Source organism: Phymastichus coffea, unplaced genomic scaffold (genome assembly GCF_024137745.1).
Source record: "Phymastichus coffea isolate CEN01 unplaced genomic scaffold, Cenicafe_Pcof_1.1 PCOF00044, whole genome shotgun sequence".
In the NCBI taxonomy this organism is placed as follows: domain Eukaryota; kingdom Metazoa; phylum Arthropoda; class Insecta; order Hymenoptera; family Eulophidae; genus Phymastichus; species Phymastichus coffea.
This window is the reverse complement of record NW_026706855.1, coordinates 1286164-1298661: the sequence shown is the minus strand read 5'-3', so window position 1 is coordinate 1298661 and position 12498 is coordinate 1286164. Positions and strand designations below refer to the sequence as shown.

General features: G+C 49.6%; 1 protein-coding gene across 7 annotated transcripts in view; it reads left to right on the top strand.

Annotated features, from left to right (window-relative positions):
* Positions 1 to 12498, top strand: part of LOC131664633 (phosphatase and actin regulator 1-like) — a 112417-nt gene that overhangs the window by 15081 nt on the left and 84838 nt on the right. For 2 of the 7 annotated variants that reach the window (XM_058935900.1, XM_058935902.1), the window contains exons 1-2: positions 1904 to 2123; positions 4279 to 4789. The exons of 2 other annotated variants lie outside the window; for them this stretch is intronic. In XM_058935900.1, coding sequence (XP_058791883.1) covers positions 4468 to 4789 — 322 coding nt within the window. In that variant the 5' untranslated portion in view covers positions 1904 to 2123; positions 4279 to 4467. Of the gene's footprint in view, positions 1 to 1902; positions 2124 to 4278; positions 4790 to 12498 lie in introns of those variants that run through there. 3 more of the 7 variants (XM_058935905.1, XM_058935901.1, XM_058935899.1) reach the window with 2 other exon arrangements.

Here is a 12498-nt window from a genome sequence, read left to right as displayed (position 1 = left end):
AAGGCGCTCGAATAGATTGTTTGGAATGAGTAGTCTAGACGCCGATGGCGTATACGCATAATTGCTCCTCCCACTTCGGCGTATGCATTATTAGTTGAGCGCTCGCGATATGTGCTGGCGGCTACCTACTCGACTCCGTGTTACACTGTCGAGGAGCGAGTCAAAGAAAACAAGAAAAAGAACCATTTATTGATCAAAGTGGCTATGCTGCGAGAGTGGGCGCGCGGCGAATGCTCTACTGCCTCGTTTTATTACTCGACACGCTCTAAGCGATCTTCGCTCGTATTGGATGCTCTCGATGTGTCGCTTTATTACATATTGAAACTTCTTTTTTTTTTTTCTTAGGGATTTTTGGATTATCAGGGGATTCAATGTTACATGAGATATCTTTCAGCATATGGCAATAATCACATTAGAAAAGGCATTAACTTTACTACTCTGTTTTGTACGAGTTTTTCATATGTGATAAGAAGTTTAAAAACGTGACTTGTATTTTGAAACGATTCTCTTGTCTGCACCTACAAAATAGAATTTGGCCTGAATTATGTGAGGTTTCCTGGAACAATTCGTTTTATGACTTTCTTAGGTATACTTTACGAGTTAGAAATCGTTTGGACGTCTAAGAAACCATGTGAAATATGTAAATTACAATTTTCACTTTTCGTCGGGAGAAAAAAGGAATGATTGCAATAATTATAAAACACTGTATTCTATAATTTTTTTCATACTGAAAACTTTCGATGCTATGCACAAGGTCAGTTGCGGATGAAAATAGAAAGACCACCATAAACGGCTGATTCCTGGGAATATTGTGCGCATCGTGCATTATTGAAGCAAATAATCTTTCAACTATAAATGCGCTTACTCAACAATAAACAAACACATAAGTCTATGATCAATATGCCTTGAATCACGGCGGTAAGGATGATTTTCAAAATCAATCACGCAATAGTACCTGTCTGCCGCGGGGGCATACAATAGCAAAACCGAGGCTTGCATATTGCATGCGCATCGCGACGAGCGGAAATAAAAATCAATCGGGAGAGGAGGAGGAGGAGGAGCCCTCCTGTCTCATACCCCATCACTCTCTCGTTTCATCAGGTTGCGCAAGTACACATGCGCTCGTAGGCATCACCGCAAGGCTAATCGTGCAGCACGGACACGTCTGCCTATGCCGCGCATCAGCTTTTCATGCAGAGAGGCGTCCACGTGACCAGTCGTCTACTCAGTTTTCGACTTGACGATGTCTCGCTTTTTACAAACCTGTTTTTCCTCTTTGTCTCCCAGCTCGCTCATCTCGAGATCTTTATCTTTGATTGCCTTCGCACACGGACTGCTAAACTTTTCCTATCAATTTACTCTTTCTCTGTCTCTCGTGTCTGCGTTGCTATTCATAGCTTCGCGCTGCGGCTTTCTACAGTCGGTTCTTCCAATTGTCCCCAGAAATCAAGTCGTCGTTTGCGATTTCCCCGCGAAACTCGTTGAATTTTCCGTTGGAAAACGTCCGATTCCGCGTACGTCCGTCCCTCCTTTTTCCCCGAATTTCCAAGCAGCGTGTACCTGCTACATCGGCGCACCCGACTCGCGCGTGTATCGCTCAGTCGTTAGCTCGCGGTTCGTCGCTGCAGCTACTCATTCATCGCTCCATCTTCGTCGTGCTAACGTAGCATAGCTGCCGCCCGTCCCTCCCCCCGCCGACTCTATGCACGGCGACGCCGGGCGGCTGCAGCCCACAAAACAGTACGGAGTGCCGTACTGGTGCAACACCAGCAGGTTGAGCGTGTCTGTTGCGTGGCGCTGGTGTCGGCCGATGGCTGCCTCGCCGCGTACTACCGCCGCCACCGCCGCTCGCGCTGCCACCGCTCGTTCACTCTGACTAACAGTGTGTAGTAGCTGCTCGGCGTGGTCGCGGCTCTCTCTTTCGCATTCTTTAGGCCGTGTATGTGTTTTGTTGTTGTTGTCGTGGTCGTGGTCGCTAGTTCGCCTACGTCTCGCAATAGTCTTCAGTTGTGCGCGCCTCTGTGAGTGTTTTTCTACGCACGGAAGTGAGTGAGTTTTATCGCTGAGACGCAGCAGTGATTTTGTATTCCGTCGAAGAAGAAGAAGGGAAGCGTATTGTGGGTGTAAGTGTTTTTTCGTCCAACGGCGGCGTCCCTCTACCTCTCTCTCTCTCTCTCTCTCTCTCTCTCTCTCTCTCTTGCTCTCTTTGTCTCTCTTGCTCGCGCGGCTGATTTAATCGGCAGCCATGGCTGTTAGTCTCGCCGCCTCGCCGAAGAACAAGTGCAACGGCCTGTCTGTCTCGCTCCGAAATATGTTGTAAGCTGCCACCACCGCCGTACCGGGCCTGCGCACCAACTAGTGTACACCGCGCATACACTACCATTACAACCCCGGCTCGGCTCCACTCCGCCTTTGCTACTTTGTGCTCTAACAAACTGCACTATTGTTAGCAAGTTTTAAGCCGCTTACAAATTAGCCTTCGCCTGTCGAGACGCTTGCACTAGTTTTGCACATGCTCTTGCGCGCGGCCTCTTTTAATTGTTTCGGAAATCTCGCTGCCTTCAATATTTCGCTACTGCCGGCTAGACATAGCAGCAGTATTAAATTAATACGATGTATGGAAGCAGGAAACTTACGTCGCGAAGGTTTATTAATAGCGCGGGCATGGCATGCACTTTAAAATGACGAGCGCATAAAAATAGCAACAAACGGTCTTCCCAACAATAGTCCGGAGAGCTATAGGGATACCCGATGCTCGCAGCTTTTGTTTGCCGACGAGAAGCAAAAAGTCCTTCCGTCGTTTGTACTTGTTGCAAACTTTTTCTTTTCAAATCGTTCATCATTTAAAGTTCACTGCGGGGCTTGTTTTCAAAATGGTCAAAGAGGCATCGTATATAATCGACGACAAGCAGCCAGAGGAAACTGCCGAATACGTGCCTTCTCTTACTGCATTTGTATACCTGCACCGTCTTGCCACAGGTGTCTCTCGAGCGCGGCAAAAGGAGGAAAAAAATAATCGAGACGTAAACACGAGAGAAGAAGAGACAGAGGAGAGGGATTGGTGGTGGTCGCATATTTTTCTCGCTGCCCAAAAAAGACAAGGGGCCTCGACGATGTTGCAGCCCCATAGACTTTTACAGGTTATGTTCGTAAGTGCGACGACTCCGCTGTACACACAGCGGATGTAGATTGAACTTTGAAAAGCTCGACTACATGCATACGTACGGGAGAGGAATGCGGTCCTCACACTTGCGAACGTGACTCACTTGCTGCTCGTTCGCTCGTCTGCGCGCCCGATTGCTCGTTACCATTTGTAATAGGCTCGCGGCTTCGATTCGCACGGAAGGCGCGATCGTCGATGATTATTGGCTCGCTCTCATGCGGAAACAGCTCTCGCCGATTGCCAATAGAGAACTGCATCAGTCGTTGTCTCTTGCTCACGTCGCGGAGAGACAATAATTCAAGCTCCGAATGAATGGTATCGAAGGAAAAATCGAATCGAGCAAAAACAATCCGTGAACGGGGATAGGGAGAAGGCGCGCCGCAGTTATCCGTGGAACGCGAACGATTTCCTACGCGGCGCCCGCGGTAGAATGCAATTATTTCTATGGGCGCTCTCTCTCTCTCTCTCGCGCGCGCACCATCATTAACGCCCCTAAGAGCAAAAAAGGGAAAGAACGCAAAGTTTTCAGCGAGAGATCGACGCCGCAGCGGCTTGCAAAGCACTCGCGTTGCTTTATTTATAGGACGCGAAAGGGAGATTCTGACGAGGGACCCGCGTGTGTTGTTACAGTGCGTGGGCTTTAGGGAACGCCGGATGTGCGCTCAGACGCGGCGTCCTCGCAGCTTCTCTTCGCTTTTCTTTTGTCACGACTGTCGAAAGTAGGACGCGCTGTTCGTTTTTACGCTCGCGTTTTTATCCATCGAGCCGACCTCGCGGGTTCATCGTTTTCTCTCTGCCGAAGCGTGTAATTGTTCGACAGCTGTGCGCCGCGAGGCGACGCGACGTCAGCGGCATTCGGTCGGATTCGGAGTCGCTCTGTGAAATCCAAGCGGAGAGCGCGCGTCAAGCCAAAGCAGGCTGGATTATTCCAGCCGAGCGATACGTCGCGGCAGCAGTGGCGGCGTGCAGTCGACGCGAACGTATGCAAACGAGCCGCACCGCCGTGAACGGGGAGGTGAACTCTCTCGCCCGGGGCTGATCGTCGTCGACGTTCTGTTGCAGCCGATGAGAGTTGGCTCGTTAAATCCATCGTTTCTTGTCTCTTTGTGTCTTAGCGGGAAATGCTTGTTGCCCGGTCGTAAAGCAACGCGAGGATGTTGCCCTGACGGCGACAGTCGGCGACGTCTCCGTCATGCGCTGTCCTCGCCGCCTACTGCCAACGACAATAACTACCGGAGAGTCGACGACGAGCTGGACGAGCGGCGAAAGCACGACGAAATGACGGGCGGCAAGAAGTGCTGGTAATGTCGATACGCGTGAGCGGTGTCTACCTGCTGCAGCAGGAGACAAGCAACGACAAGTCACCGTCGCCCATTTCCGAGCACAACAACGAGTCCAACAATCATCTGCGATATCATCATCAGCATCACCATCATCATCAGAGCAAGACGGTGACCATTGTCACGGGCGGCCCGCAGCGGAGCAACAGTTTGGATTACCTGAATTTCGAAGAGAAGAGGCAGATTATCGCGTCTTCTCTGTCGCTCAGTGACTTCCTCGCACATGGGCCTGCCGCCGCCGCTGCCGCCGCCGCCAAGGAAGTCGCTGCCAATACCGTTGTCATAGGTGAGTTTGCCGGAAAACTTGTCGCAACTCTCTGCGATTTACGACAGTCGCAAATACTCGGAAATTGTCACTCGTCTCTCGACCCACACCCCGCCCCCGCCAACTTTCTCAATTCAATTAGATCAGAGGCATTATTAGACCACCGCTTTCTTGAAAAACAGGCCAACTTTTCCCTTGCCTTCTCCTTTATTACTTCCAAGTTGTTGAAGCTCCAGAGTAAAACTTCGCGAGCGTGCACTTCAGCCTCGCGCTCTTTTTCTTTTTTTCTTTTTTTCTTTTTTTTTTCACTTTTCCGCTCTCCCAATTTCCCCGTGAATAATTCAATCTCGTGCGGAGACGCGCTTTTTTCCGTCGCCTCGTCCCCTCCTGAACCTGAAACATTCAGGCAAAACAAAAACGGGAGAGAACTCCCTCGCGGAAGAATTGGCTTGAAAAGAAAAGCCGAAACGGGCCGATTGTTTTTATCGAGAGCGAAGCGCGAGAGGCCGTGAAGGTTTGCGCGCGGTAGCGTCGGCAGTCACGCCTATAGCGCGATTTGCCGTTGCCATTGCTGTTGCTATTGCTGTCGTTGTTATTGTTATTGTTGTTGTTGAAGTCTTCTCGCCGCCACCGCAGATGAGAAACTTTGCTCTCTCCTCGTCTGCTTCCGCGTGCCTGCAGTGGCGGCAATAGCCGCGTGTACGCGCATCGCTAGCGCACTTGCCTCGGAGGCTTTCCACGTGAAATCGCTCTCTTCCTCTCTGCGATGGAAAGGCTCGCGGGACTTTTATTATTGAAATTTATCTTGCGCCACGATATAAAGCGGCCAAGGCACGAGGCCTGCTGTCATTGTTACGGTTCTACCAGTAGGATGAACGTTATTACGGAACTTTCATTTCCCGATACGTTAAATGAAAAAAAAAGACATAAAAAAATTGATTCGTCGTCCCATAGAAAAATGGGATTGGCATAAGTACGTCATAAAATTACACGTCGCAAGCGTACGAGAATTCCATGGAGTTTCAGAATCGCCACTTTGCCGTAATGGCATTCCGGACGAATCATAATGAAATGCTTAAAACGACGCACAAACAATGGCGCGCAAGGCTATATGGCACACGACAATTTCTCAACAGAGCCACTTACTGCGTAAGCTTATTCAAATTCGCGGAACGCTCAAGTCAAAGATCGACACTTTTCAATAACTCGCTGGCGGCGCAATCGATCGCTCGTGACGGATTGCTCGTACACGGTCGTTCCAGCTCGGAGCGCTTCCTCGATAAGCACTGAAATCGGGCTCGCGAGGTCAAAGCGCTCGGAAGCAAGCGCGACGTGCACTGGCGGAGAGGAGAGAGTCGTAACGCGCTTTCGCCCGCAGAAGTGCGTGTGGCAGCGCAATGGAGTGACGACGCCGCCGCGGGGGCGGACGAAGAGGGAATCCCTGGCCTTTCGCTTGCCACTTCGATTCGGAGTCAAGGAACTCTCGCGCGCTCGCACGCCGGAGAACGGCCGGCGCACACTGCCGCGCGAGTAAACAGAAACGCGCGCGGAATGCGACCACGGGTAAATAGCTACCTGGTCAAGGCTGGCGAGGACTACTGTCCTGCCCGGTGCATCGTTGCTTTGCAGTTAGCGCGCGCGAAGCTTCGTTTCGTCAGTCGCGCCGTGGACCGAGCTCGGAGGCGGCCGTACTCGCGAGCAGGTAAAACCAATCGACGCTTCGCTGTATTTCGGGAAAAAGCTTCCGTGCGAGCGATCCCATCCAACCGGCAAAACCAATCGACAGGCGTGTAGATCGACGACCTCTTGCAGCATTACTATTTTACATTTTGCACGTTGAACGCGCCACTGGTTTATGCGGACCATTTGAATTTTCGCATTTCGCCAACGCAATCATCAGTCCTGTAAGATACCACAAGTAAGATGGATGTAAATAACGTCTACGTGGTAAGAATTTTTCAAGTACACTTGAATCCTCTCGCGTGTAAGTACTTTAATTATGTCGATTTGTTAATGATTACATGCTATGAGAAAATACTTTATCTACAATAATTGCTAGACATTTTTTGAACGCTACAATAATGAAAATGAGAAAATTGAATGACTTAAGACAATTCTATTTTGAATTTTGTACACGTGTAGTCGCTTGACGATTGACACAAGATGGATCTTATTATAAAATATAAAATATTGAAGCCATTTTACAAGTCGTATCGGTCGTTTTCAGTTTTACGTAAAATATCGATGAAACATCATTTCGCAAATCAATAAATATACAAGACAAGACATCGGAATCGTTTAATAAAATTGCTCAAAGTTTTATATTTAGCGTCGATCCTCGGGGTATTTCCTTATATTTAAAATTAAATTTGTTCGATTAATAAAATTTCCACTTCGTGACAAATAACTTTTCTACACTTCATTGTTAAAATTCTTTATCTAAATAAGATGCGTTCTGGTTGAGCTTGCAAGGATTTCGTATAGAAAAGCTTATATATGCTGTGGTTATCGTGGACGTCACTTGCCATAATAACCGCAGTATATATGAAATACAAAAGTATAAGAACACCTATTTTAAATTCGTAAACCTGGTATTATTAATTAGATACTTGGCACGACTTTCCGGAATAATGCGATATTCCAGTACATGATTATTAATAAGTTTACGTAGTAAGGGCAACCTCATAATGTAATCTGTCATACGTAACATGAAAATAAATAATATAATATGAATAAAAAACGGTCTCATAGCGTTAATACGAGACACAAATAAAAATTACTATGAAACAGAACAGAAACCAAAATCACGCAACAAGTCTTGTTTATTCGTACAGCTTGAGCAGAGAGTGCTGACGATTTTCGCGTGAAATTGTATTTAGGCAACTTGTGATGATAGCACGAACAGTGCTGCCTCGAGTTGCCACAATGGATTGGCGATTTTCCTGTAAAATAACGAAATTGAAGTATTCTTTCGGTCTCGCACGCTGCAGTTCCTACTTGGTGGGTCCGCATGACTTACAATGTGTTCTTAGCGACGATCCGCGTGATTTCGCGTGGCCAACGAATTGTTGCCAAACTTCCCGGGACGCGATCTTATGCACTCAACGGCACTTGACTTTATTTCTGTTCTACAGTTCTAAGTGAATCGTAGCCTGCTCGAGAGTCGAACCAAGACTGCTCGTACCTGTATCCTACTCGGCATAGTTCCTTTTGTTGTGTACATCCTCGTACGAAAAATGTTGATGTTTGGGTGCCGCGACAAGATAACCTGCGGACCTTAATATTAATCGAAAGTCACTAGTCACGCGCTCGACTCAGCGAAACCTGTTATTAGCTTGCCTTAAATTCCACGACCATGTGCCATTACAAACGGCCCCGTAGTCTAGGCTGCTCTTGCCCATCGGTCTATGGCTTTCGCCTCCGCAGCACTGCGCACAATGTGCTTCGCGCTGCACAATTCTGTTCTCGAAGCAGAAGTAAATTGCACCATTCGCGGCTTTACGTAACCGGCGGATATTTTTTCCTCGTTTCTTTCCACTCTGCATCCGCGCAGCGGCGGCGTTACACACGCTCTCGCGTCGCGCGCGCTGGCCTTCGCTGCTATTGAATGCCAACTGACGGAGTGGATAATTGACCCTTGCTTTCGGAAGGACGCGCGCAATATTCGGTTGCTTGTCCTTTTTCTTTCTTCGCTCGCTGACTCCCGCGTTGCGCCGTGCTCGCGATCCGAGCGCTAAAGAAGCTACAACGGCTGCTTTCCTTTTCATTTCGCGAAATTCCACGCAGCGATTTTCCTCGGCTCCTCGCTCTGACGTAACGCGTCGAAAGAAGCAGCGGCGCTTCTTCCTTTCACCTATCGCATGCTCTCGCGCGCGCAGCATGTCGAGTAAGGTCGCGGAATTTTCTCGCTGTAAGCTACAACGCGAGCGACGAGCTTTTCGGACCTGCGCCGCGGGACACCGCGGGACGCCGCACCGCAGAGCTCTGTTTTAGGCCGCTTATCGCAGAGCTGTAATTATGATAGCGCTCATGAGACTGCGACAGAACAAATTCGAGGCGGGACATGGCTGTGCTGACTGTATTTTGAGCTCTATTACGCGTCGCAACTTGTTATACCGCCATGATTAATTGCCAATTAGTCGCTCCCATTGACTTGAGTGACCGAATTTCGAGGCTCAATTCATTGCGATTATTTGTTTATTTAGAGCAGTTGATCGTGCCTCTCCCGCTCTAATCAAACACTCAACTTTTTTCATAACGATTCTTGTTTGCAGAACTCGGGCCTTAGGTTGCGCTCGCTAGCTCCACTGCCTCGCACAAGCCTCGGACGTAACGAGAAACGGAGTGCAAAAATCGGTCGAGTCCTGTCTGTCTCGCCAGTGCCAGTTGTTATTGCGCGAATCTTATAAAATCGATAAGTGTACAAAATGAGAAGAGTGCGTGCGTGCGAGAGCGCGCAGACAGACACGTACACGTGGCAGCAGCGCGCGCGGAAATCGTTCATCGAGTGTGTACATATGGCAGGAGAGCACAGAGAGCATCGCGCTCCGAGCGTATTATACACATCTCGAAAAGGGTGTGAAAACGCGTATACGCGCACAACCTGCAAGAGGACGATTTATCGCGCGCATTGATTTCCATAGCCAACGGTGTTTTCGCGTTTTTTCCTCCTCTCACTCTCGCGGTTCGTTCAATCTAAGAAACACCAAGTTTTCGACAGCCAAAAGAGCAAACAATAAAAAGGAAAAAAGATAAGGAACTCTCGTCGAAAGAGAGTTTCACAAGTGTCGGCGGCTAAGGAAAGGAGCCGCCGGGACTGACTTTGCGCGAGCGACAAGCTTGCACGAATCTGCGATTTATCTCGCCAGCGAATCCTTTCCGGCTCTGACGAACGTCTGCTACGTGTTTGTTTGATCGTACAGATTTGCTTGTACTTTGACTCTCGCATTCCGCTGCCGCGGCTGAGGTGCGCGCGCGCGACAATAACAACGGGCTCTGCGGCTGAGCCGTTTCGGCGCGTAGCTCGAGATATTGGAAAATCCATTAAGAACGACGAAAAACGAAGTCGACGATGCAGATCGAGGCGCCGGCACGGCCAAGTGTTTCGCAATGCCGGGGCGGTCTGGCTCGAAAAGCAAGTATTTGCTTATTACTTTGGCGCTTCAGCTTTCCTTCCGTATTTTCTCGGGTTATTTCCCCTGAGGGTCGACTGCAAGGAATCCCTTTTATCTTCTTCGGTGCCTCCTTTTTCGCGCACTGAGAGTCCATCGCAGCCGATTCGTCGTCATATTTTCCATTATTCGCGCGTCACGTCCTCGCACAGCCGCGCGCAAATGTCTTCCTCGCGCCGCTGCATTTTACGAATCGTCGTCGCCATCGTCTTCGGCTGACTAAAGTCGTCATTGCAATTTGGTTCGATCGCTCGAGCTACAGTCGAACGTCGTCCGCGAGCACGGTCGGTTCTTTTTTTTTTCATTCCTCCTTCGCGCTTACGCCAATTAATAGCGACTGGGCGAAGTGATGTTTGCGCGCGCTCGCGAAAGAGACGCGAGGAGCAAACGGAAAGCCTGAAAGCCAACGCTTCATGGATTATTCAGCTTCTCATCTGCGGCGTTACTGCGCTCGCTTTTCTGTGTCACGGAAAAGCGCTCCCCTCCTCCCTCCCCCGTGTTTTTTTTTTTCGAGACTAAAGCTACGCCCGAGGCAGACGCGGGCGCGCGCGCAACTTACGTGGCAGAGCCTTGACCGTCCGCTACTCTCGTCTAGTTTCGGCTCGATGCTCGTTATTGCCTGCCTCGTCAAGGTGACTCCAAAACCTGTTTGTGTTTTGTGCACTAGAGGAGCAGGCGACGGCACACCTCCGACTTGTAATTACGCAGTGATAAAGTTGATTTGTTCCGAGAAAAGCCGTTCGACAGTCACGCGACATTCTCGGATGAAAACTTGGTTATTTCTCTTTCTCCGGCAATGCGCGAGCGAATTTCAACATCCGACACCAGAAATATTCGCCTCGGATCTTCGCGAGACAAAGCGCGCGACTAATCGGTTATAACGTCGCTCGCGATGCGGAAAATCTCGCGATTCGTCGATTGGAATTCAGCTTCTCCGAGCGGGTATTCCAGCATTTACGCGAAAAACGCGACTGCTTGCTGGCGCGAACGACAAAATCGGAGTTGATTGGAGAAATTAGCAGGATATAGTAGATCGATGATTTCATCTCTTGTTACTCCGCGCATAGTAAGCATCTCTGAAATGAGTCTTGCCGATGTATCGTGCGCGCGAACTGACCGATATCGTCGAGCGGTTGCCGTTTTCAATTCTCAAGAGAGAAAGATGAAGGGCGGGGGAGGAGGAGAAGAAGAAATAAACGCCGACAAGTGACTCGCAGAATGAACTGCACTCACGCACACTGAAACGAGAAACGCGAAGGGCAATAGAGATGTCGGGCAAGCAGTTCGACAAAGGATGATTTGTGTGAACGAGGGTAGATGCGTTATCCTCCTGCCTTTCGTCGCCGTTGTCGCGGCCAGAACTTTGTCTCCGCGCCACGTGCGTCGTCGCGGAATGCGAAGGCTGAGCGCGTATTTCTCGTTTTATTGCCCGCACGACCGGCGCTACGTAGGTGTCCTTTGGACCGCTTAGCCTTTTCGCTACGGAACGAAAAGAAGGCTGCCTCGACTGCGGGGCGAAGAACTCGGCCTACGCGCGCGCATCGCATCGATCGCGCGAAGCAGGCGGGCCGGCGGCGCCATATGCGCTCTGCATATAATTTTCCATGCGGCCCTCGTTTGGCTACATGCGCGACGGCGAACGGTAGCGCAAGGTGCAGCCGCGAGATAGACGCTCTCACGAGTGCGCCGGGCGTTTGCGTGCGACGTAGTGCCTGAAACTTGGCTTCTCGGTTTATCTTACGCGCGAGCACGTATTGCCGGTCGTGGAAAAACTTACGGAGCAATGAGACATGGAACTAGGCTGCTACGTGATTTGTAGCATCGCAAGTTCTCCATGCGTGAGCGCTAGTTTTATATTTTTCCCCAGCTGTGATAGAGCGAGAGACGGAAGTTTTTAAGGGTTTTTCTTTGACGAAAAAGCCATGATATCTTGATCTCCTCCAAGTTTTATTACTCCGCGCGGTGTAGCTATCTCGTCTGTCGCAAATTTCGTGGAAAATCGTGCGAACAAGAACCTTCTGTCGCCTGACGTAAAACGCCCTGACGTCGCTCGAAGCTACTTTTTTGCGCTCTTTTTCTAATGCGCGGTGATTATTTTTTTTGAAATTCAATCGCGGCCGTGGCCCTAGATCGAAAATAATATAGTATACCGAGGACTGCGGGACAATCGAGTACGACATTGAAAACAAACCGCGCGGTGCGGCGAGGCGCGGAGAGAAAGAGAAAGAGAGAGATAGAGAGAGAGAGATCAAAAGTTGTCGAAATTCAGTTCGTCAGGCTGGCTGTGTGGACACGTCAATGACTCGATTGAACGAAATTTCACAACGACGCCAACACTCGCATCTTGCCGCGCGAGTCCAACGAACTGGATCACAGGCCAGCTACCGTGACAATCAGCAACGCCCTTGCAATGTCGCGACTGTGTTTCACGCTCTCGCGAGCACGCTTTTGTCGTGATTCGTAATTAGAGCAACGACAGCTTTTCACTTGGCAAGTTCAACGATCGGAAAAGCCAACCCCCTCCGCCCTTTCGGCTGAATTATTATTGCGAAGCGAGTG